General features: G+C 29.0%; 4 protein-coding genes and 1 long non-coding RNA gene across 8 annotated transcripts; 4 read left to right on the plus strand and 1 right to left on the minus strand.

Annotated features, from left to right (window-relative positions):
• Positions 1-3,566: 3,566 nt before the first annotated feature.
• Positions 3,567-5,338, plus strand: LOC123214020 (chaperone protein DnaJ-like). 2 transcript variants are annotated; one of them, XM_044633704.1, is made up of 5 exons: positions 3,567-3,834; positions 3,933-4,020; positions 4,111-4,193; positions 4,788-4,844; positions 4,927-5,338. In XM_044633704.1, exons 1-5 carry the CDS (start codon positions 3,739-3,741, stop codon positions 5,122-5,124), a joined length of 522 nt encoding a protein of 173 aa, XP_044489639.1. In that variant the 5' UTR covers positions 3,567-3,738; the 3' UTR covers positions 5,125-5,338. The 2 variants fall into 2 exon arrangements, with proteins under 2 accessions (XP_044489639.1, XP_044489640.1); XM_044633705.1 differs by having other exon boundaries at positions 3,572-3,834; positions 4,111-4,181.
• A 2,988-nt stretch (positions 5,339-8,326) lies between these two features.
• On the plus strand, positions 8,327-9,155 carry LOC123214021 (leucine-rich repeat extensin-like protein 6). The gene has a single exon (XM_044633706.1). It carries the CDS (start codon positions 8,533-8,535, stop codon positions 8,959-8,961), a length of 429 nt encoding a protein of 142 aa, XP_044489641.1. The 5' UTR covers positions 8,327-8,532; the 3' UTR covers positions 8,962-9,155.
• Positions 9,156-13,615: 4,460 nt separating this feature from the next.
• LOC123214022 lies at positions 13,616-14,649 on the minus strand. Its single transcript, XR_006501802.1, has 2 exons — positions 14,495-14,649; positions 13,616-14,388 (listed from the first exon to the last, which is right to left on the minus strand). It is a non-coding gene; the product is annotated as an uncharacterized LOC123214022 (long non-coding RNA).
• Positions 14,650-15,903: 1,254 nt separating this feature from the next.
• LOC123214019 (dnaJ homolog subfamily B member 8-like) lies at positions 15,904-17,633 on the plus strand. Of its 3 annotated transcripts, none has more exons than XM_044633701.1 (5): positions 15,904-16,106; positions 16,207-16,294; positions 16,389-16,471; positions 17,063-17,119; positions 17,202-17,633. In XM_044633701.1, the coding sequence occupies exons 1-5, from the start codon at positions 16,011-16,013 to the stop codon at positions 17,403-17,405; spliced, it is 528 nt and encodes a 175-aa protein (XP_044489636.1). In that variant the 5' UTR covers positions 15,904-16,010; the 3' UTR covers positions 17,406-17,633. The 3 variants fall into 3 exon arrangements, with proteins under 3 accessions (XP_044489636.1, XP_044489638.1, XP_044489637.1); XM_044633703.1 differs by having other exon boundaries at positions 15,906-16,106; positions 16,389-16,459; positions 17,216-17,633; XM_044633702.1 differs by having other exon boundaries at positions 15,912-16,106; positions 16,389-16,459.
• A 2,769-nt stretch (positions 17,634-20,402) lies between these two features.
• Positions 20,403-20,858, plus strand: LOC123213628 (proline-rich receptor-like protein kinase PERK2). Its single transcript, XM_044633103.1, has one exon. It carries the CDS (start codon positions 20,403-20,405, stop codon positions 20,856-20,858), a length of 456 nt encoding a protein of 151 aa, XP_044489038.1.
• The last annotated feature ends 5,413 nt before the right edge of the window (positions 20,859-26,271 follow it).

Consider the following 26,271-nt stretch of genomic DNA (forward strand, 5'->3'; position numbering starts at 1 on the left):
AAAATTTTTTAATGTAATTCAATTTGAATTATACTCGGATTGACCTAACCTAAACCAATTGTATATCGTATTGTGTATTAAAAATTTAATTTTTTGTATCGTATATTGTATCATATCGTATAGTACATCTTTTAGAAAATAAAATAATAAAATATTATAATTGACAGATCATCATGTTATATCATATCACAAATGCCCATAAAATTTTAATTTTTTTTTATATACACCCTTACTATATCATCATTTTCTCTAAAAAGATATATCGATCTATATCAATAATATATATCGTATCGCATCATATTATACGTTTACTGTATCGTATTAATTTAATATATCTTATAATAAAATATTGTTTTCCGTTGATATCATATCGTATTATAGGATACGTATCGTATATCATAAGATATTGATAACTATACAAACCACATTAACTCAAAAACATTCACTGTTTTCACTGGTTTAAGTGCTTTTAACATTTCAATTTCTTTCTCAAACTATCAAATATACAACATAATATTTTGTATTGTTTATACATATATAACCTAAAAAATTTGGTACAATGACCTTTTAAAGCATCACATTAATATTATATTCTCATAACCCAAAAATAAAATAATTTAAAAATAATTAGAATAACTACAATTACATGAATATTCAACTATATATATAATATGTAAGGAGCAACCGCTTCTTGTCTTTAAACTTCTCTTCAATCAACCCCTGCCAAATTTTATTATAATAACATTTTTTTAAACATTCAAATCAATTTGTGTTGATTCGAATTGGTTAATTTCATATCAATCTGAATATGATTAAATTTAGTTTCGACTTATATATGGTTCATCCAAACTAAATTTTATATAAAAAAAACTCAATTTCAATTCGATTTTTAACTTGTCATGTCATATCTGATTAATGGTTTGTATTGAAAATCGGTAGTTATTTGCTCAAGTGACTACCTTAGACTCTCCTTTCTTTTGACTGTTATCTCTCTTTTAAATATGATATGATTTAATTTTGAGTCATGTCTAATTCATTCAAACTAAATTTTGTTTTGAAAAGGCTCAACTCCCATTCAATTTTTAACTTGTCAAGTCATATTCAATTAATGGTTTGTATTGAAAATTGGCAGTCATTTGCTCATATGACTAACTTAGACTCTCCTTTCGAGTGTTATCTCTCTTTTACACCGATGCTTGCCGTCTTCCAACCAATAAAAAACAAGAAACTCAGAACGCTTGAACCCAACAGCTCTCTTCTTCTTACTTTTTTCAATATTGCTCACAAGCATGATCTATTCTTGTATATTAAAATCCATTTTAGTAGTTTAATATTAAAAGCTCTTCATAAAAACTATATTTTCATTAGTTCTGTTCCAATTATAAGTTTTTTTTTTACAAGCTTTACTCAAATAAATCTTGCTAAACAGACTGTAAAAATATCATATAATAACAAATATTTAATTCATAGACAAAACATTTGATTTTTAAGAACGAATTTTTGATTTTTTAAACGAAAATTTTTGTTCTTTTTTATGAAATTTGTTGTAATAACTTTTTTTCATGTATAAATTATAAACGAAGCAGCCATTAAAGCTTCAATTTTCATTCTCTCTCACTCTCCATTCTAATTTCTTTACTCGTGAGGAAGAAACCATTAGCAACCGATAGTCAAAGCTTCTTGTAGAAGGTGAAGATATAAATTTACATGAATAAAACATAATTTAATTTGATCAGTAAGATATTCACACATGTTATAAATTATACTTAATTAAATCTAGGGTTTATAAAAATACATGATTGAATCATATTTTTTTAATTCCTAAAGTTCTTGAAATTCACATGTATTATAATGATAGGTCTTCATCTTCCTTTTTTAAAACTCTCTTGATAACGGTTTTAAATGAGTAAAGTTGTTGTATTAGAGTTTTGAAAAATGATCTTATTATTATATAATAGTTTTTTGGACCTCGCCAAATGTTCAATAAGCTTTAACGTACACACTAATGTCATTTATTTAGATAATGAATTGTGAAGTATATTAAGTTTACTCTAATTATTTATATTAATTCTATTTGTAGGGTTAGAGCCAAATCGAGCTAACTAGGGCTCGAAAGCAGACTCGACTCAAATTCAAGTCAAGTTCGGGCCAGGAGGTTCAGTTTTTTTTTTTAAACTCTAACTAAAGAGAGTTTGATTGGTTTCAACTTGCAAGTCAGGTGAATGATTATGTTCGATTCAAAATTAGTTTCTGGATTGATTCAAATTATATTAAACAATTATTAAAATAACATCATTTTGTTTATCATAAAATAAAATGACTTTGTTTTGTTAATAAGTTACAAATTTTAACTATGAATCCAAACCATAGATTAATCAAACCAACAACTTGAGTTAAACTATGTTCTAACTGAACTTGAGTCAATAAATATTTATATTCAAATCGATTCATATCCACTCCTATCTGTATGTAAATATTCATTAAACTATTCAATTATTTCATTAATTTTCTCACTAAAACATACAAATTCCCCAAAACATTGTCCACATTAAAACTTATTCAATTTTCATTCTCTTTCTATTGTCTTTAATGGTGAGGAAGATACCATTAGCAACAGATAGTCAAAGCTTCATATAGAAGGTGTCAGATACACAGCAAAAACTCAGAAGAATAGTTGAAATTTCCAGAGTCAAAAATCAAAATCATCCCTTCCAATAAATATTCCTCATAAAAATCTTTGCTAGCTACTCTTCTTTGTTTGGCACCAACTTGTAGTTCTTATTTTGATTTTTTACTTTCTATTTTTTTAAATCGTTTTCAAGTGGCTCTTAGCTGACAGTCAGACCGCCATTGAATTGCAAATTTAAAGCAAAGAAAGACAAATGTCGTACGTATATCTGTATGAATTTAGAGGTCGAAAGTATTTTCCGTAGACAGTTTCTCATTGGCTATGAAATGCCACATAAACCCCTGCATTACACAATTACAGTTAAGCCCTTCTAATTACAAAAATTAAACTAATATGCCCACGTCTACCATTGATATTTATGTATTTGTTGATTCGTGGAAGTTTTCATTCTGTTACGCAAATATCTGAGTTAGTTAATTCATTGTTCTGGAAGCTTCCACTAGCTCAGAATAAAATAATCAGAGGGATTTTATAATAGGAGAACTCCCAAATAAGTTATTATTATTAGGCCAAATGCATTTCCCGTCCAAGGTCTGATCAAACGAGGTTCTTGATATTTAAGTCTCAAAAAATTAAATTTCTACCCATAATTTATTTTTGTTAATTTAATTATTTTAAAAAATAATTATTTTGTTTTTTATTAAAATCATTAAATTATTATTAATACTTAATATAAATATTAAATTATCAATAAAAAATTTTATCACATAAAATTTAATTATTATATAATTAAATAATTTTAATTAAAAATAAAATTATTATTAATGATCTAATCACCACCATTGGACCCACATTTTCCCATTTGCTAAAAGCTTTAACTTTCTGACAAAAGTATCCGAAACCCTTAGAAAGTGTCTCTCTCGAACCTAAAATATCTCTCTCTAACCTTCTGGACCCAACAGATATTTCCCCTCTTTAAACATTCTCGAAATTTCTATGTTCAACCGCCACACCGATCTTTTCCTTCTTATAAATAACCCCCTGCCATGCATAAGGTCTGAAGCTCAATTTCAGAATTTCTCCTGGTTTTCTGTCTGCAATGCAAAAATATGGAGCAAAGCTCACCGCCTTATTATAAAGTTCTTGGCGTTACTGTGGACTCCTCTGTCGAAGAAATCAAACAAGCTTATCGCAAGCTTGCCATGGTAATTTATTCAGATTTCAAGATTTTTTTTTAAACTTATTTCTTTTCGTTTATTTTTTGTTACTGAATCTGGATTTTTGTTCTTTCTTTGTTGTGAAGAAATGGCATCCTGATAAGTGGACCAAGAATCCTTCTTTGTTGGGGGAAGCCAAGAGCAAGTTTCAGCAGATTCAAGAAGCTTATTCAGGTAGTTTTTTTTTTTTAATTTTGAAGTTTATTTACATGATTTTCGTTTTTCATGTTTGATTCTGAATTCAGTGTTTCTTTTTTTGAACAGTTTTGTCAGATGAGGGAAAGAGAACTTTATACGATGTGGGCTTGTATGATCCTGCAGAGGAAGAAGAAGAGGTAAGTGAATTGGTAGGTTCTTTTGAGTACGAACCAACAATTCGGCCTACACATAGGTGATTGGTTCGATACTTCTTACAATCAATTATTTGAAACGAGTTATTAGTTGAATTGTTCTGGCAATCAGTACATTGAGTAATTGATCAGACACTCTCACTATCAATCATTTTTGAACGGGTTACTGGTTGGATTCTCACGTCGACCGTCTATTTTTCGTGGACTCTTGGGTGAAATTGTTGTAATCCAGCTCTCATAACGCCTAGCTTGTGCCTCTCCCATCCCAACTTTCCCAAATGTTTATATACTATAACACTTGGCCCTTTATGACACGTTGAGTCATGTTTAACACCCTCACAATCAGTTATTTGAAAGGGTTTATTGGTTGGATTTTCACGTCAATAGGTGACTCCCCGTAGACTCTTGGGTGAAATTGTTGTAATCGAGCTCTGATAGCAGCTCACTTGTGTCTCTCTCATCCCGGCTTTTCTTCATACTTAGGTATTAACATTTAGCATTTTTTCCAACTGATGTAGGACAATCTAACATTAGGCTAGAATTTTTATTTCTCCATTGAATTTTGCTAACAATTGTGTTTAATGGATTCAGCGATTTTCTGATTTTGTGCAAGAAATGGTCTCTCTAATGGCACAAACAAGAAAAGAGGTAAACAATAACTGTCTCGTTGATCTACAAAATATTTAGTGGTAAGGATTCATGATTCATGAACTGTTTCATTTGAAAATAGGATAAATGTTACAGTTTGGAGGAGCTACAGGCAATGTTGATGGAGATGTCAGAAGGATTTGGGGCATCCTCGTGGTTGAATAATGAGTACTCAGTTCTTGAAGATTCAAGATGTTCAAAGAGGACTTGTTGGGAAACAAGTGAAGCAACAAGCTCACTTTTCGGCTGGGAGATTTCAGAGCAAATCATTTTGCTCTGAAATGTTAATTTTATTAATAACAACAGCCTGAGGTTGATAGCGCCTCTTGGCTGTACAGTTTCATCTGGGCTTGAACAAGCGCAGGTGAGATGAGTTAGAGCTAAAATTTGAGTTTAAAAATTGTATATTATCGAGTTTTGAGTTTAGAATTTAATTTAAATCAATTAAATTGATATTGTTGTAATTAATATTTATTAAAATTATATTATTTTAATTGATTTCTGTTATATTATAAATATTATAGTTGTTTATATAAGACAATCCATGTGAGTTTTGAAATAACACTCATTTGGGCTCTCAGCCCATCTATATTTTAGTTAGATTGGCCCTTTGAATCTGATTGTTTTGTTCTTGTAATTCAAAGCCATTTTTTCTTATTTATTATTAGAACTCCATGTCAGTGACTCCATGTATTGATTAAATGGATAAATTCGAGATATTAAATTGAAGAAGTGACTAGTGATATGATTATTGAGTACGCATATTATTTACATGTAAAAGAACTCTAAATATTGATAAAAATATGGTTAAATTTGAATCAAATTAACTCGATCTTAAAGTTGATTTAATTTGTTTTGGTTATGTTTGATTTTGTTATAGTCAAACTCACATCAAGCTTGAGTTATGAAGGTTTGCTTATTTTTAATGTTGAACCAATCCCACGCAAGAGGGGGTCTAGCTTGGTCAACTCACTAGTCAAATAGATGACTTAATTCGATTTGAATATAACTTGTGGTTTAATTTAAATCATATCAAATAATTATCAAAACAATATCATTTTGTTTCTTATTGAGTAAAACTATATTATTTTGTTAATGAATTACAAACTCAAATCAAAACTTCATCCGAGTTTTAAACTTCGAACTTATGAATTTGAGTCAACTTATTTTTGAATAAAGTCAAACTTAAACTAGAAGACATTTAGACTTGATTCAATTTATATTCACATTTGGATCAAAGTCCTCTAACCCAAGAACAATGATGAGGGAGACACTTGATAGTTACAAAACCAAAACTAATCCTTAAAAAAATATTTTTGTATTCATAATAGTTTGCATACATATAACAAATTTTATATTCTTCTCGTTGACGTAATTTTTTATGGCGGCATTTATAATACAAAAGTAGCTATATTTTTCTTTTTTGGGTCAAATGGTGGATGATGCATGTTGAAATCCCATTTTTCTAATCTAAATTTTTTATGTGGTGATTTTTTTTTTCCATATTATTTATATGAAAGTGGCTAAGTGCACCGTCGTGGCCCATAAAAATTATTTAATGGCCGAAAATTTAGGCTAAAATTTCTGAGTTTTATGCACGCGACATGTCGGTTTCCCATTTAAATACAAGAACACGACTTGAACCAATCAATGTTTTAAATTCGTTTTCAAAGCTGAAATCAGTTTTATTCATGGCTTAGGCTGTCCAATATTCCAAATTTAATTATATTTTTAATCAATATTTTTAAAACTGGAATGAACCAGTCAATTCAATTAGTTAAATCATGAATTAATTTATAATTCGATAAAATTAAATTTTGAATCAATAAGATAATCAATTCGATCACCAATACGATCATAAAAACATTACTTTTAATATTCTAACAGTATAATATCACAACTAGTTTTGATCAATTATATGCATTATAATTCTTTTAAAATAAATTATTCCAACTCTTAGTCACTAGCAATATAGAATGAATCGATTAGGATTGTAATCAAGTGGAACAGGGTATTGTTGGTTTGAGATCCGATTAGGTTTATACAAATTTTAAGCTTGAAAAATTATAATTAAAAGCTTTCAAATATTGCTTTTAAACCATAACTTTCAAAAATTATATTTGAACCAGGAAACTTATATATTTATTTATTATTCCCCTATTTATAATTGATGGATAAGATTTTATGGGTGTAGGTGCATCATTCAAAACTTTTAGGAGTTTAATAATTTTTCACTCAAACCAAGTTTTGAGCTTGCAAGCTCACCGACCCGGCCAACAACAATTTTAAGTTTGACTCGTTCACACCCTTAATCAGAGAATAAGATTTTAGAAGTGGAATACCATTACTTTAAATCATAGTTATCAATATCTTACGATAAATGATATGGTATGCTACAGATGAAAAACAATATCTATCATGAGGTATATCATAATTAATACAATACAGTGAACATATCATATAATACAATACATATTACCTATATAGATCGATATATTTTTTAAAGAAATTGATTATATAATAGGAGTGTATATGCAAATTTTTAAATTTTCAAAGGTGTTTGTGATATTTTTCAAAATGATCATGTATTAATAATATTTTTTATTATTATTTTATTTCTTAAAAATTGTATCATACGATATGATACTCAATAGATGATACGTAAAATTAGGGTTTTGATACACAATTCAATTATCATGCTTTAAATTTTTAAAGATTTATTGATATCATACTTGAGTCTAACAACAACAAACTTGAGTTCGGTTTAAGTAATAATACTCAAGCTTGACTAGGCAATAATCAAACTGAATCTGATTCAGTATAAGCTTAGTTATGAGTAACTCTCATGCGATTTGACTCTTTTGTAGCCTTAGTATCAATAATTGAGACACATACATGGTAATTGAATTGCATATTGTATTGTGTATAGAGTATTGTATTATATTGTATGATACAATTTTTAAAAAATAAAATAATAAAAAAATTAATTAATATGTTATTATTTTGAAAAATATCACAAACACCCTTGAAAATTTAAAATTTTTTTTATTCACCCTTATTACATCATTATTTTTTAAAAAAATATATTGATCCATACCAATAATATGTATAGTACAGTTGATACATCTACTTATCATATTAATTTGATACACTTATTTATACATATTATTTTTTACTTATACCGTATCATATTATAAAATATGTATCATGTATTATAGAATACTGATAATTATGTATACGTATATTATAACTTATGATATGCAAAATTGTTAGTATTCTTGGACACTGACATTCCACCAACCAAATAGTTTAAACCCAAGTTAAGCTTAATTATATTAAAATTAAAAATATGATTAAGGAAATTACCAATAATTAAACAAAATTTGTCTAAAAGGGTCACAAAGTGGGGTCCCAAATTTTGGACTATTCACCTGCAATTACGATTCCCTTGGGCTATAAGCATGTCTCATCTTGGTCCACTTTGCCTTCTCCTTCTTCCCTTAAAATCACTTCCGCCAGAAGCACTTTTCTCAAAAGCGCTTTTCAACCTTTCAAGTCTATTTTACAGTCCCCATGCACCTAATAACGTAAGAAACTGAATCACTTCTCTTCATTTTCGCTCTCTAGAACTCTCAACCCACCTCCCAAAACGCACCGTTTTCATCACTTCGAGCTCCAAGATTCATCCATGGCGATTCGATTTTGCTCTTTCCGGCTTCGAAAGCTGGTCAAAACGTTCAAAGTTTTCATCTTTGTTGCTGTTTTTGTGTCCCAAGTCAACGGCTTGACTGCCAGAAAGTTAGAGGAATCCTCCACCGGCGGTGATCAAGGCGATACGTGCACCACGTCATGCGTAGAAAGCCCGCCACCACCGTCTCCTCCGCTGCCACTTCCACCACCTCTAGAACTGCCGCCGCCGCCGCCTAAGAAGCCTAAGAAGCCTAAGACGCCTCCAACGCAGTACTGCCCACCGCCACCTTCCTTCATTTACATCACCGGTCCGCCGGGGAATCTCTACCCCATTGACAGTGGTTTCAACGGCGGCGAAAAAGCATCTGCTGCAAGTTTGCTAATTTTCATCAGCTCTGGATTGCTTCTTCTCTTGGCCTTCTGGTGAGCCTCAAAATTGGTAAATACGATCAAAGCTTAGAAGAAGAAGACAACTTTCATAGAAAGTATAGCTTGATAATTCATCTATTCTCTTATTTTATGCTTTGAATAAAATTCTTCTCTTTAATTTTGGATTTTGGACTCAATTGTTCAATCAAATAACAATCTATTACTGAATAGTAGATCCTTTTTTTATTTTTAGCTTTATGATTATAATTGTTAAGAATTTTGATGATTTTATTTTTTTGCTTTGTGGGTTAAGGGTGGATCTGATCTTAGTTAACTTGGATCGAATCCATGCATAAGAGGATATGAATAAAGTCAAATCCAAACATCCCTAGCTCGAATGAAAAATAGGATAACTTGAGTTTGTTGAGCTAAATTTAAAGGTAGCTCAAATAATTAGGCTTGATCTCTAAGTTTAAAGTTTGAAATTCAATTTGAATTTATAATTTAGATTTATGGTTCGAGTTCGTGACTCATTAATAAAACTATGTTTTTAACCGAATAAGCTAAATAATGACGTTTTTATAATTGTTTAACATTACTTGAATTAACCCATAAACCAAGTTTGAATCAAATCGAGCTATTGCCCAATTCATGTGTCAAACTTCTTTAATTCAAGTTTGATTCGATTTAAAAAATAAACAAACTTACTTTACTCAAGTGTGACTTAGATGAGTTCAAATTGAAACCAGTCACAACTTTTGAGATCGATTCAATGTGGTTCAAGTTTAACCCTAAATCCACAACTCAATTCAAATGAGTCCATTATGAACTAAAGTCTTGACTCATCATAAGATTAATTTATTTGTTCATTTAATAATATTATTTATTTTGTTGGTGATACTATTTATTTTAAAAACAATTCTCTGATAAAATTATATATCAATTCAAGTGAATTCAATCAGAATATTATAACTTAAATCTAAACTCAAGTTAGACCAACATTTGAGCTCGACTCTGATAGAACGAAACCCACGATCTTATTGGTAAGAACAAATAATTGAATAGTTGATTTGTCAAATCAAATATAAATATATATATATATTTGTTTGGGTGAATGGATGGTTTTTGGATCATCCACCACCATAATTTTCAGTGCCAAACCAATTATTAAAACAGTTTTAGTAATTAAGAAATATTGTTTTCAATGGGTACAATTATGGTTTGTGGATAGTGATGGTGGTTTGGATATATCTTTTTAACACGTGGCATGCATTTGTGGAATCAAGGGTTCACATTTCATGGGTCCTACTTAACCGGCGTATTGAGACATCGAACCTACCGGATAATCTTGATTAATAATCAAAATTTTATTGAAGCTCTTATTTAATTATAATTTAAGAACCAGTTTAAGGAATTTTATGGCCTTAGTTAGACTAAAAAGTCATTAGAGGTAGACAAGACGAAACTTCCCTTTGAATACCATGAGAAAAAAAACTAAAAAATAAAGAAGAATTAATTTTATGATTTTAAGTTCAAATTTATTTAAATTAATACATAATATTATTAGAGGAATTTTGATAACAACGGACAATTTTGTTACTAAAATAAACAATATCATATGATTGACAAACAAATTGATTTTGATTTGAGCCTAATTATAAATATATCAATGTGATCTTTGACTTATTGAATTTTTTTTAATTATTGTGATATAATTTGATGCAAGTTTAGTTTGAGGTTAATTCGAATTTTAAAAAAATCCATAACCCTTGACAATTCAAGCTAATTTGTAAAGTGTCGTTGGAGGATTATTGGTAGAGTAAATAATGTTTTTTTGAAAGAATGAATAATATTGTCAATTAAATATATAATATTATTGGATAAAAAAATAAGTTGATCTCAAACCAAATAAAAGAATTTTTACTCGAGATGGGTTCGTTTGAATTAAGTTATGAATTTAAATTGAACCAATTCAAATTGAATTTACCTCTAAATTTGAATGGAAACTTAATTTGTTTTTATTAATATTATGAATTTGTGTGGTTTATTTGCTTCATCTAATAACATTTATAAACATTTATGAGGAAAAAAAATTGAGCCAATTAATTGGTGGCAAGTTTATGTGAAGTTGAAGACTGGGGACCCATGAAAGGGACAAATGGGAGATAAGGTTGAAAGATAAAATCCTAAGAATGAAACAGATTCTTTCTAACATAATATTGATTGGTGTCGGAAATGATTTTGTGATGATCATAATGAGAAAGTGAATGGATGAGATCAACTTCGATTTCACCAAAATTATATATACAATGGGGACCCGTGTACCCGATTTTGGAGGACACCTCATAGATTTAAGTTTTAATAGAATTATGTATATAATTTTTATATATAAATAACAATATATTTTCGTATAATTAAATATTTATATAATAATTATTATTTATATATAAAATTATACATATATCACTCTTATTTAAATTCTCATTTGGGACATGGATAATAGAATAGTTAGGCAAAAGAGTTTTTGTCTTTGGACTCTTCACTTGTCTTTCAATTAATGAGTTGTGTTGGAGTATAAATATTTATTACAAGAACATAAACAAATGCAATAATAAAAATAGGCGATAATCAATTTTTTTTTTTTTTACATGTTTCGATATAAGCAATAAGGAGTTAAGTATTGAGTATTTTTACATAATTTTTTACCATAATAATCAAATTGCATATCAAAACCCTAATTTTTATATTATATATCGAGTATTGTATTGTACAATATGTCTTTAAACAAATAAAATAATAACATATTAATAAAAATAATAAAAAATATAATTAATATATTATTATTTAAAAAAATCACAAACACCCTTAAAATTTAAAACATTTTCATGTACACCATAACTTTATTATCATTTTCTCTAAAAATAAGTATTGATTCATATCAGTAATATGTATCGTATCATAAAATACGTTTATTGTATCGTATTAATTTGATATATTTTTTAATATATACTATTTTTTACTTGTATCATATTATATCATATATTATAAGATATTGAAATTGATGTTTTTAACCGTGTAAATTTTAATGGTATATTAAAATGAATTTTGTTAATTTCTTCTTTGAATAATTAAAGTGCTCCACTCACCATCAACCACTAATCACGTCAAAATCAAGTCAATGAAATGCTTCTGTTATTACTAGTTTGAATGGCAGCTTGGCATAAATATGTTTGTTTTTTAAATGAATGAACCCTAGTGGAGTCTGTCTTTTTTGCAACCCATCATCGGGTCTTTTTACTTTAATATGCATTATTTAGACCTATTTATAAAAGTATAGAGTCGAATCTGAATCTTTTAATATCAAAATTTGAGATTTTATATTTGAACGAGTTACTCTATCTTGACGGGTAACAACATGTAATTTGCCTATATTTATGTTAAGAGCAACGTTATGCGCTTTACAGTTGAGTTCAAATAAAGATTAATTTAAGTTTGGTTGGAATATAAGAAATTTTAATTTGTACTTGAGGTGACAATAAAATTGTTAAAAAATAATGAAAAAAAAGTTGTCAAAAATGAATAAAAATAATTAAAAAGTTATTAAAAAAAAAAAAAAAGGTCGTCAAGAAAAAATGAATCTGCCGACGAATTTCTGCTAGTGAATAGTGAATTGAAAGGGAAGACCCAATGTAGAAAAATTAAAGCAAAAAGTTGATACAGACTAAGAAGATACATAAAGGAAGGTTCTCCATTATTAAAGAATATAATAATAAAAAGTGTTCATCTTTTGGGTTCAAAAAATATTGAAGATAAAAAAAAAGGGAAATTATTAAAATTGTCATCCCTTTTGGGATTCATTTAATTTGTTTCTGTTTTCTTTTCTTTCTAAGTTTTCTTGTTAAAAAAAAAAAATCAGAATTTTTTAAATTTATTTTGAATAATTTTCACAAATATTTGAATTGTCAGATAAGTAATTTTAATTTCTATCTTTGATTCTTTTATACACTTTCTAAGTTGGTCATCCATCTTTACCAATCCAAAAATATTATATTATTTGATTAGGTTAACTTATCGTGAGTAAACCAAGACCTAATAAATATTTTAAACTTATTCGTAATTCTTTTTATTTTTGAGTTTTTTACGCAAATTTTATATTTTTTTTCTCTAAGTTTTTGCCAAACAACTAGATTTTAGATAAGTCTTTGAAGTCAAGATTCTTGATTAATCAAATTTTAAGTTGATTAATGGTTAATGAACTCAAAAGAATAAAGGAGTATAAATTAATTGCTTAATTTAGCCTAAACTACTAACACCCACTTCCAAAATAAGTGCTCATTGAAAAACATGAAAATCAAATCAACCATAAAAGACCTTTCATTTTCCAATGAGAAATCCCAAATTGTAATTTTCACCTTTTGTAAACCCATTTCAAATTGGGGATGGATTTAATCCGAATTGAACCAATACAGCTCAGATTAAAATCATAATATTTAGTTTGAGCTTAAACTTGTTTAAGCTGATGTATAGTATCACGCAAAGCCATTGATTGAACAGTATTATCGGAACAAGAAATTGTGTTATTGGCAAAATAATGTTACTAAATTACCAAATGAATTGATCTCAAGTTAAATTAACGAATTGAAGCTCCTGCTTAAAATCAACTTGTTCAAACAAAATTATAGATTCATTTCAAATCAATTCGGATCCGATCCATTTCTATTTTAAAATTCAAATCTCGACCACACTTCCTAAATAACTATAAGAATGGTAAAAAATATGAATGAAACTAGATATTACATCAAATATTTGAGACGAACCTTGTGCTAGGTTACCGCAGAAATCTCAAGAAAGACATACAAACCAGACAATGAAAATATTTAGAGATTAATGTTTGACAACAAGCAAACTAATTTGTTATTATGTGATTGAGTAAAATCGACCCGTTATTTTTATCTATAAAATTACTCTTAATTTATTTAGTTTTTCAAAAAAAAAAAGTTTAATATAACGCAGACCTGAAGCTCGAGATTATGGGTTTCATGTCAGATCAAATGTTAATATGATGAAAAGGCTGGTATAAGTCAACTGATCATCAAATCAGTTGTTCGATAGTTGGATCAACGAACTGTTTCGAAGATGTAATTGAGAAAAATTATACTTGTGACACGTCCAAATCACTCAACTTCAAACTTTCCAGCTGTTTGTGGCATATGAATTTTTTCAACTTGCGTGAAGAATCAACTAATAAGCAGCTTACTGGAAGCAGAAAAGCTTCAAAATTAAGGAAAAAAACTTTGAAATAATTAAGTCACCAAATTGGACGCTTGACCTGCAATCTTTTTCCACTTGCTTCTGCTTCTCCCAGAAGTGATTCTCTGAGTAGGTCACCTGAAATATGCTTCGGCTTCCAATGGTTGAATATAAGTATAACGTCTCGATTTCTCCACCCAGGGTTAGTTCAAAAATACCTTATCAAAATCAAACTCTCCAATAAGAAAAAACTAATTTCGTAAGGGTTAAACAGTAATTTCACCGTCTAAAAGTTTTGGGAAAAAAAAAAAATTAAAACATAACCCTTTTATAGGTCTCACCTTTGTAGCATTTCTTGGTGATCTGCTCGCATGTACTGCGCCACTACCGCAGCCAATTGTCTACTCTGAGTAATCTCTTTAGATCAAATTTCTCAAGGAAAATGAAAACAAGAGACTTAAAACAAAATCTGACTAATGGTTCAGCTCATGATGATATCGGTCCATTTGAAGCTCCAGCCTGTCTGTCAAAGCCCATCCCTGGAGCCCAAATGAGAAAGGGGAGCTTTTGCCTGTTTACTCTTTGGTTGGACCTCCGGAAATAGATGAGGGAAAGTTTCTATTACCCTAGTTGAAGGGGAGACTGCTGGGTTTGGTTACGAGGGATGTTAAACTATAGTAGCAATCCATTTGAAACTCTCTAAACTGCTAAAGCCCATCCTTGAAAACCCAAATGAGCGGGATCTTTCACCCGTTTACTGTTCAGTTAGTCTAGTTAAGAAGAATGTTGTTGGGTTCGGTCACGTAGAGTGTTAGACGAATAACTTAATGTGTTATCGGAAACACTATTAAAACTCCCACAATTGTAGGGAAACATATTAGATGTGGGTATGTAAGTGTGAAGGAAAACTTTTACGTTAAGGGAAACAAATTAAGTGTGAGAAAAAATCTCACTTAATAAAACAAATTAATTATTGAATTCGAGTTTGAATTAAATCCAAAAAATATGATTAATCTATAAGAATTCTCTCGAAATTCTACCTCAATAACCTTGGTTTTTATAACCATGGCTGATAAAATATCTGAATATTAAAATATCTATTTTATCTTGGCTATGAATTGACACATAAACCCCTGCATTACACAATTACAGTTAAGCCCTTCTAATTACACAAATTAAGACTAATATGCCCACGTCTATCATTGAAATTTATGTATTTGTTGATTCGTGGAAGTTTTTATTCTGTTAATGCAAATATCTGAGCAAGTTAGTTCATTGTTCTGGAAGCTTCCACTAGCTCAGAATAAAATAATCAGAGGAATAAAATAATAGGAGAACTCCCAAATAAGTTATTATTATTAGGCCAAATTAAATTTCTACCCATAATTTATTTTTGTTAATTAATTATTTAAAAATAATTATTTTTCTCTTTTATTAAAATCATTAAATTATTATTAATACTTAATATAAATATTAAATTACTAATATATTTTTATTAATCTAAAATTTTATCACATAAAATTTAATTATTATTAATGATCTAATCACCACCATTGGACCCACATTTTCCCATTTGCTAAAAGCTTTAACTTTCTGACAAAAGTATCCGAAACCCTTAGAAAGTGTCATCTTCATCCTTTAATCTATATCTTTCATTGGCTTCTACGTTGACCTAAAATATCTCTCTCTCGAACCTTCTGGACCCAACAGATATTTCCCCTCCTTAAACATTCTCGAAATTTCTATGTCCAGCCGCCACACCGATCTTTTCCTTCCTATAAATAACCCCCTGCCATGCATGAGCTCTGAAACTCAATTTCAGAATTTCTCCTGGTTTTCTGTCTGCAATGCAAAAATATGGAGCAAAGCTTACCGGCTTATTATAAAGTTCTTGGCGTCACTGTGGACTCGTCTGTTGAAGAAATCAAACAAGCTTATCGCGAGCTTGCCATGGTAATTTATTCAGATTTCAAGATTTTTTTTTTTTAACTTATTTCTTTTCGTTTATTTTTTGTTACTGAATCTGGATTTGTGTTCTTTCTTTGTTGTGAAGAAATGGCATCCTGATAAGTGGACCAAGAATCCTTCTTTGTTGGGGGAAGCCAAGAGCAAGTTTCAGCAGATTCAAGAAGCTTATTCAGGTGGTTTTTTTTTTTTTTTTAATTTTGAAGTTGATTTATATGATTTTCTTTTTCCATGTTTGATTCTGAATTCAGTGTTCCTTTTTTTGAACAGTTTTGTCAGATGAGAGAAAGAGAACTTTATACGATGTGGGCTTGTATGATCCTGCAGAGGAAGAAGAAGAGGTAAGTGAATTGGTACGTTCTTTTGAGCACGAACCAACAATTCGGCCTACACATAGGTGATTGGTTCGATACTTCTTACAATCAATTATTTGAAACGAGTTATTAGTTGAATTGTTCTGGCAATCAATACATTGAGTAATTGATCAGACACTCTCACTATCAATCATTTTTGAAAGGGTTACTGGTTGGATTTTCACGTCGACCGTCTATTTTTCGTGGACTCTTGGGTGAAATTGTTGTAATCCAGCTCTCATAACACCAAGCTTGTGCCTCTCCCATCCCAACTTTCCCAAATGTTTATATACTAACACTTGGCCCTTTATGACACCTTGAGTCATGTTTAACACCCTCACAATCAGTTATTTGAAAGGGGTTATTGGTTGGATTTTCACGTCAATAGGTGACTCCCGTAGACTCTTGGGTGAAATTGTTGTAATCGAGCTCTGATAGCAGCTCACTTGTGTCTCTCTCATCCCGGCTTTTCTTCATACTTAGGTATTAACATTTAGCATTTTTTCCAACTGATGTAGGACAATCCAACATTGGGCTAGAATTTTTATTTCTCCATTGAATTTTGCTAACAATTGTGTTTTTTGGATTCAGGGATTTTCTGATTTTGTGCAAGAAATGGTTTCTCTAATGGCACAAACAAGAAAAGAGGTAAACAATAACTGTCTCGTTGATCTACAAACTATTTAGTGGTAAGGATTCATAATTCATGAACTGTTTCACTTGAAAATAGGATAAATGTTACAGTTTGGAGGAGCTACAGGCAATGTTGATGGAGATGTCAGAAGGATTTGGGGCATCCTCGTGGTTGAATAATGAGTACTCAGTTCAAAGAGGACTCGTTGGGAAACAAGTGAAGCAACAAGCTCACTTTTCTGCTGGGAGATTTATGGAGCAAATCATACTTTTTGCAGATGAATTGAAGATGAAATTCTGAAAACAAATGGTGGATCACACAGTGTACATGAAACGTTGGTAGCCATAGAGGAACTGGGTTTCTTCTCTCTGGAGTAGGCCTTATTCGGGAACTGAAATTGTTGGGGTTTGTTGAATTGGTGTATTGTAACAAATGTACTGAGATGTGCTTATTGGGTTTCGGATACAAAAGAATAATAAAACTATGTGTATGTAGTATTACTTGTGAAAGAATCATTTTGCTCTGAAATGTTAATTTTATTAATAACAACAGCCTGAGGTTGATAGCGCCTCTTGGCTGTGCGGTTTTATGTGGGCTGGAACAAGCGCAGGTGAGGCAAGTTAGAGCTTTAAAAATTGTATATTATCGAGTTTTGAGTTTAGAAAATGTTTGACTTAATAAATTTTTGAGCTTTAATTTAAAATTTAATTTAAATCAATTAAATTGATATTGTTATTGTTGTAATTAATATATATTAAAAATATATTATTTTAATTGATTTTTGTTATATCATAAATATTATAGTTGTTTATAGGAGACAACCCATGTGAGTTTTGAAACAACACTCATTTGGGCTCTCAACCCATATATATTTTAGTTGGATTGGCCTTTGTATTCTTGTAATTCAAAGCCATTTTTTCTTAGTTATTAGAACTCCATGTCAGTCAGTCTACCAATAGTATTGTTACATGTACAAAACAGGTCAATAATTGAGATCAAAGCCAGAGATGAATTGGGAATCTCCAACACAAAAGTGAGGGAGTTTCTTGGGCTCTAATTAATTTTAAAGTTCAAGAAAATGGGTGGGTTGGGGGCAAAACGTTATTGCTTAAAAATTAAAGGTCTTTCCCATCCCAATTTAATTATACATAATCTTGAACTTTTTGTCCCCCTTTTTCTCTCTATTTTCTTCAACATTAAATTCTTGACTAATTATTAAGTAATTAACAATTAAGTCATTATAATTATAATTAAAAGTCACTTTCCAAATCACTTCCTTCTTTCCTCATAATTAAATATTTTTGTAAGTCCTTGTTTAGGATTATATATAGGGAAAATAATATATTTCATATAAAATGAGTTCTTAATCCAAGTATATATTTATTATTGTGTGGTTAGGAGTCATATTAGTCAAACTTATAAGAGTAACGTTGAAGAAGTGACTAGTGACAACGATTATTGAGTAGATATATTATCTACATGTAAAAGGACTCTAAATATCGATAAAAATAAAGCTAAATTCGAATCAAATTAACTCGCTCTTAAAATTGATCCAATTTGCTTTGGTTATGTTTGATTTTGTTATGGTCAAACTCACATCAAGCTTGAGTTATTGAGTTATGAAGGTTCGCTTATTTTTAATATTGAACCGATCCCACGTAAGAGGGGGTCTAGCTTGGTCCAACTCACTAGTCAAACAGATGACTTGATTCGATTTGAATGTGACTCGTAGTTTAATTTAACTCATATTAAATTATTGTCAAAACAATATCATTTTGTTTTTTATTAAATAAAATTATATTATTTTGTTAATGAATTACAAACTCAAGTCAAAACTTTATCTAAGTTTTAAACTTCGAACTTATGAACTTGAGTCAATTTATTTTTCTTTTTTGGGTCAAATGGTGGATGATGCATGTTGAAATCCCATTTTTCTAATCTAAATTTTTTATGCGGTGATTTTTTTTTTTTTTCCATATTATTTATATGAAAGTGGCTAAGTGCACCGTCGTGGCCCATAAAAATTATTTAATAGCCGAACATTTAGGCTAAAATTTGTGAGTTTTATGCGCCCGACATGTCGGTTTCCCATTTAAATACAAGAACACGACGTGAACAAATCAATGTTTTAAATTCGTTTTCAAAGCTGAAATCAGTTTTATTCATGGCTTGGGCTGTCCAAAATTCCAAATTTAATTATATTTTTAATCAATGTTTTTAAAACTGGAATGGCGGTCAATTCAATTAGTTAAACAATAAATTAAGGTTTCGACACATGATTCAATTATCATGCTTTAAATTTTTAAAAATTTATTAATATCATACTTGCGTCTAACAATAATGAACTTGAGTTTGGTTTAATAATAATACTCAAGCTTGACTAGGCAATAATCAAACTGAATCTAATTCAATACGAGCTTAGTTATGAGTAACTTTCATGTGATTTGACTTTTTTGTAGCCTTAGTATCAATAATTGAGACACGTACATAGTAATTGAATTTCATATTGTATCGTGTATTGAAAATTTAATTTTTTAGATTGTGTATAGAGTATCGTATTATATTGTATGGTATAACTTTTAAAAAATAAAATAATAAAAAATTAATTAATATGTCATTATTTTAAAAAATATCACAAACACCCTTAAAAAATTAAGATTTTTTATATTCACCTCTATTACATTATTATTATTTTTTTAAAGTGTATCAAAACGTATCAATAATATGTATAGTTTAGTTGATATATCTATTATATTATATTAATTTGATACACTTATTTATATATATCATTTTTTACATGTATCGTATCATATTATAAAATATATATCATATATTATAGGATACTGATAATTATCTATACGTATATTATAACTTATGATATACAAAATTGTTAGTACTCTTGGACACTGAAATTCCACCAATCAAATAGTTTAAACCCAAATTAAGCTTAATTATATTAAAATTAAAAATATGATTAAGGAAATTACCAAAATTAAACAAAATTTGTCTAAAAGGGTCACAAAATGGGGTCCCAAATTTTGGACTATTCACGATTCCCCTGGGCTGTAAGCATGTCTCATCGTGGTCCACTTTGCCTTCTCCTTCTTCCCTTAAAATCACTTCTCCAGAAGCACTTTTCTCAAAAGCGCTTTTCAACCTTTCAAGTCTATTTTACAGTCCCCATGCACCTAATAACGTAAGAAACAGAATCACTTCTCTTCATTTTCGCTCTCTAGAACTCTCAACCCACCTCCCAAAACGCACCGTTTTCATCTCTTCGAGCTCCAAGATTCATCCATGGCGATTCGATTTTGCTCTTTCCGGCTTCGAAAGCTGGTCAAAACGTTCAAAGTTTTCATCTTTGTTGCTGTTTTTGTGTCCCAAGTCAACGGCTTGACTGCCAGAAAGTTAGAGGAATCCTCCACCGGCGGTGATCAAGGCGATACGTGCACCACGTCATGCGTAGAAAGCCCGCCACCACCGTCGCTTCCTCTGCCATGTCCACCACCTCCAGAGCTGCCGCCACCGTCGCTTCCTCTGCCATGTCCACCACCTCCAGAGCTGCCGCCACCGCCGCCTAAGAAGCCTCCAACGCAGTACTGCCCCCCGCCACCTGCCTGCATTTACATCACCTGTCTGCCGGGGAATCTCTACCCCATTGACAGTGTTTTAAACGGCGGCGAAAAAGCATCTGCTGCAAGTTTGCTAATTTTGATCAGCTCTGGATTGCTTCTTCTCTTGGCCTTCTGGTGAGCCTCAAAAATTGGTAAATGCGATCAAATCTTAGAGGAAGAAGGCGACTTTCATAGAAAGTATAGCTTGATAATTCATCACTCCTCTTATTTTATGTTTTGAATAAATTCTTCTATTTAATTTTGGATTTTGGACTCAATCGTTCAATCAAATAACAATCTATTACTGAATAGTAGATCCTTTTTTGCCTTTTAGCTTTATGATTATAATTGTTAATAATTTTGATAACTTTATTTTTTTGCTTTGTGGGTTAAGGGTGGATCTGATCTTAGTTAACTTGGATCGAATCCATGCATAAGAGGATATGAATAAAGCCATTCCAAACATCTCTAGCTCGAATGAAAAATAGGGTAACTTGAGTTTGTTAAGCTAAATTTAAAGGTAGCTTAAATAATTAGGCTTGATCTCTAAGTTTGAAGTTTAAAACTTAATTTGAATTTATAATTTAGATTTATGATTTGAGTTTGTGACTCATTAATAAAACTATGCTTTTAACCGAATACGCTAAACAACGATGTTTTTACAATTGTTTAATATGATTTGAATTAAACCATAAACTAAGTTTGAATCAAATCAAGCTATTGTCTGATTCGTGAGCTAAACGTTCTTTAACTCAAGTTTGATTCGATTTAAAAAATAAACAAACTCTCTTGACTCAAGTGTAACTTAAATGAGTTCAAATTGAAACCAGTCACAACTTTTGAGATCGATCCAATGTAGTTCTAGTCTAACCCTAAATCCACAACTCAATTCAAATGAGTCCATTGTGAACTAAAGTCTTGACTCATCATAAGATTAATTCATTTGTTTATTTAATAACATTATTTATTTTGTTGGTGATAATATTTATCTTATAAATAATTCTCTGATAATATTATATATCAACTCAAGTGAATTCAAACAGAATATTATAACTTAAATCTAAACTTAAGTTAGACCAACACTTGAATTCAATTCGAATAAAACAAAACCCATGTTCTTATTGGTAAGAACAAATAATTGAATAGTTGATTTGTCAAATCAAATATAAATAAATAAATAAATAAATAATATATATATATATATACAATAAAATTATGTGTACCTACTTTAGGTACATAAATATGTACACATTTATATGTGTCATCATGTGATTGGATGATTTTGAATTAATAATAAAATAATAACCAATCATATGATTACATATATGAGTGTGTATATATTTATGTATCCAAAGTAAGTATACATAGTATTACTCATATATGTGTGTGTGTGTTTGGGTGAATGGATGATTTTTGGACCATACAGCCCTGTCAAACCAATTATTAAAACAGTTTTAGTAATTAAGAAATATTGTTTTCTTTCTAACACGTGGTTTGGATCTATCTTTCTAACACGTGGTTTTAGTACAATTATGGTTAGTGGATAGTGATGATGGTTTGGATTTATCTTTCTAACACGTGGCATGCATTTGTGGAATGAAGGGTTCACACTTCATGGGTCCTACTTAAACGGCACGTTGAAACATCGAACCTACCGGATCTTTATTAATAATCAAAATTTTATTAAAGCTCTTATTTAAGTATAATTTAAGTGCCAGTTTAAGGAATTTTATGGCTTTAGTTAGACTAAAAAGTCATTAGAGGCAGACAAGACGACACTTCCCTTTGAATACCATGAAAAAAATAATAAAAAATAAAGAAGAATTAATTTTATGGTTTTAACTTCGGGTTTATTTAAATTAATACATAATATTATTAGAGGAATTTTGGTAACAACGGACAATTTTGTTAATAAAATAACCAATATCACATAATTGACAAACAAATTGATTTTGATTTTAGTCTAATTACAAATATATTAATCTAGTCGTTGCCTTATTGAGTTTTTTTTTTTCTAATTGTTGTGATATAATTCGATACAAGTTAAGTTTAAGGCTAATTCAAGTTTTAAAAAAATCCATAATGCTTGACAATTCAAGCTAATTTGTAAAGTGTTGTTAAAGGGTTATTGATAGAGTGAGTAATATTTTTTGAAAGAATGAATAATGTTGTCAATTAAATATATAATATTATTAGACAAAAAAATAAGTTGATTTCAAACCAAATAAAAGAATTTCTACTCGAGATGGGTTCGTTTGCGCTAAGTTATAAATTTGAATTGAACCAATTCAAATTGAATTTACCCCTAACTTTGAATGAAAACTTAATTTGATTTTATTAATATTATGAATTTGTGTGGTTTATTTGCTTCATCTAATAACATTTATAAACATTTATGAGGAAAAAAAAAAGAGCCAATTAATTGGTGGCAAGTTTATGTGAAGTTGAAGAGTGGGGACCCATGAAAGGGACAAATGGGAGATAAGGTTGAAAGATAAAATCCTAAGAATGAAAAAGATTCTTTCTAACAAAGTGTTGATTGATGTCGCAAATTGTTTTGTGATGATCATAATGAAAAAGTGAATGGATGAGATCAACTTCGATTTCACCAAAATTATATATACAATAGGGACCCATGTACCCGATTTTGAAGGACACCTCATAGGTTTAAGTTTTAATAAAATTATATATATAATTTTTATGTATAAATAATAATATATCATCGTATAATTAAATATTTTATATTTAATTTTTAATTATTTAATCATATAATTATAATTATTTATATATAAAATTATACATATATCACTTCTATTTAAGTTATTGCTCTGGAGAAGGATAATGGAATAGTTAGACAAAAGAGGTTTTGTCTTTGAACTCTTCGCTTATCTTTCAATTGATGAGTTGAGTTGGTGTATATATATTTATTACAAGAATATAAACAAATGCAATAATAAAAATGGGCGGTAATCAATTTTTTTTTTTTTTACATATTTCGATATAAGCAATAAGGAGTTAAGTATTGAGTATTTTTACGTAATTTTCGATCATAATAATCAAATTGTATATTGAAACTCTAATTTTTATATTATATATTGAGTATTATATTGTATGATATGTCTTTAAAAAAATAAAATAATAACATATTAATAAAAATAATAAAAAATATAATTAATATGTTATTATTTAAAAAAATCACAAACACTCTTAAAATTTAAAAAATTTTCATATACACTATAACTATATTATCATTTTTCCTAAAAATGAGTATCGATTCATATCAGTAATATGTATCATATTATAAGATACGTTTATTGTATCGTATTAATTTGATACACCTTTTAATACGTATCATTTTTTACTTGTATTATATCATATCATATCGTGTAATATAAAATATTGAAATCTATGTTTTTAACCGTGCATATATATATTATTTAAATTAAATTTTAATGGTGTATTAAAATGAATTTTGTTAATTTCTTCTTTAAATAATTAAAGTACTCCACTCTCCATCAACCACTAATCACGTCAAAATCAAGTCAATGTAATGCTTCTGTTATTACTAGTTTGAATGTGCGCTGGGTATAAATATGTTTGTATTTTTAATGAATGAACCCTAGTGGAGTCTGTCTTTTTTGCAACCCATCATCGGGTCTTTTTACTTTAATATGAATATATGGAAAAAGTATTAATATGCATTATTCAAACCTATTTATAAAGGTGTAGAGTTGGATCTGAATCTTTTAGCACCAAAATTTGAGATTTCATATTTTAACGAGTTACCCTATCTATGACGGGTAACGACATGTAATTTTGTCTATATTTATGTTAAAAGCAATGTTATGTGTTTTAAATTTTATGTATATAATTAGATACTCAATTAATGTATTATTATATTATTGAATATTACTTTATTTTTAATTCAATATCATTCAATCACTTAATGACATATTATCTGTAAAATTCAATCCGATAATTTTAATTATTCAATCTTACGTCACTAAATTTATTATATTTTATCAACTAAAAGTAAATATGTCAAAAAAGTTGGACTAACCAACAACACAGTCCGACCATTTTGAAAATTGTGTGTACCTAAGAATAGATTTGAATTAAGTTGAGTTCAAATAAAAATTAATTTAAGCTTGATTCAAATATAAAAAATTCTAATTTGTACACGAGATGACAATAAAATTGTTAGAAAAATTGTTAAAAAACAATGAAAAAAACAAAGAAAAGTTGTCAAAAATGAATAAGAATAATTTAAAAAGTTATTGAAAAAGAAAAAAAGTCATCGAGAAAAATGAATTGAAAGGGAAGACCCAACGTGGAAAAATTGGAGCAAAAAGTTGATACAGACTGAGAAGAGACATCAAGGAAGGTTCTCCATTATTAAAGAATATAATAATAAAAAGTGTTCATCTTTTGGGTTCAAAAAATATTGAAGATAAAAAAAAAAGTGAAATTATTAAAATTGTCATCCTTTCTTGGATTCATTTAAGTTGTTTCTATTTTAATTTCTTTCTAAGTTTTCTTGTTAAAAAATAAAATCAGAATTTTTTTTATTTAATTTGAATAATTTTCACAAATATTTGAATTGTCAAATAAGTAATTTTAATTTCTATCTTTGCTTTTTTTATACACTTTCTTAGTTGGTCATCCATCTTTACCAATCCAAAAATGTTATATTATTTGAAAAAATATTATTTTTAATAAACATAATCAATTGATAAACTTCAGTATTAGTGATTTTATCAGAAAATTCATGCCAAATTCTGTAAATTAAGATACAATAAATTACATAATCAAATTCTGAAACATTTAAATATATGTCTAACTGTTACCTTAATTCTCACCAACTACCCATTAACAATTAATTACAAATGGATTAGGTCAACCTATCGTGAGTGAACCCAAACCTAATAAATATTTTAAACTTACTCATAATTTTTTTTATTTTTGAGTTTTCTACGCAAATCTTATATTTTTTTCTCTAAGTTTTTGCCAAACAACTAGATTTTAGATAAGTCTTTGAAGTCAAGATTCTTGATTAATCAAATTTTAAGTTGATTAATGGTTAATGAACTCAAAAGAATAAAGGAGTATAAATTAATTGCTTAATGTAGCCTAAACTACTAACACCCACTTCCAAAATAAGTGCTCATTGAAAAACATGAAAATCAAATCAACCATAAAAGACCTTTCATTTTCCAATGAGAAATCCCAAACCTCCCTCATGTAATTTTCCCCTTTTGTAAACCCATTTCAAATTGGGAATGGATTTAATCCGAATTGAACCAACACAGCTCAGATTAAAATCATAATATTTAGTTTGAGCTTAAACTTGTTTAAGCTGATGTATAGTATCACGCAAAGCAATTGATTGAACAATATTATCGGAACAAGAAATTGTGTTATTGGCAAAATAATGTTACTAAATTAACAAATGAATTGATCTCAAGTTAAATTAACGAATTGAAGCTCCTGCTTAAAATCAACTTGTTCAAACAAAATTATAGATTCATTTCAAATCAATTCGGATCCGATCC

This window comes from Mangifera indica, chromosome 4 (assembly GCF_011075055.1).
Source record: "Mangifera indica cultivar Alphonso chromosome 4, CATAS_Mindica_2.1, whole genome shotgun sequence".
Taxonomy (NCBI): domain Eukaryota; kingdom Viridiplantae; phylum Streptophyta; class Magnoliopsida; order Sapindales; family Anacardiaceae; genus Mangifera; species Mangifera indica.

Excerpts from the sequence above, each read along its gene's own strand:
- LOC123214020 (XM_044633704.1), top strand. The coding sequence starts at position 3,739 with ATGGAGCAAAGCTCACCGCCTTATTATAAAGTTCTTGGCGTTACTGTG. Across the intron at positions 3,835-3,932 it reads CTTATCGCAAGCTTGCCATG|AAATGGCATCCTGATAAGTG; the intron begins GTAATTTATTCA and ends TTTGTTGTGAAG. Across the intron at positions 4,194-4,787 it reads AAGAAGAGGTAAGTGAATTG|CGATTTTCTGATTTTGTGCA; the intron begins GTAGGTTCTTTT and ends TAATGGATTCAG.
- LOC123214021 (XM_044633706.1), top strand. The coding sequence starts at position 8,533 with ATGGCGATTCGATTTTGCTCTTTCCGGCTTCGAAAGCTGGTCAAAACG.
- LOC123214019 (XM_044633701.1), top strand. The coding sequence starts at position 16,011 with ATGGAGCAAAGCTTACCGGCTTATTATAAAGTTCTTGGCGTCACTGTG. Across the intron at positions 16,107-16,206 it reads CTTATCGCGAGCTTGCCATG|AAATGGCATCCTGATAAGTG; the intron begins GTAATTTATTCA and ends TTTGTTGTGAAG. Across the intron at positions 16,295-16,388 it reads GATTCAAGAAGCTTATTCAG|TTTTGTCAGATGAGAGAAAG; the intron begins GTGGTTTTTTTT and ends TTTTTTGAACAG.
- LOC123213628 (XM_044633103.1), top strand. The coding sequence starts at position 20,403 with ATGGCGATTCGATTTTGCTCTTTCCGGCTTCGAAAGCTGGTCAAAACG.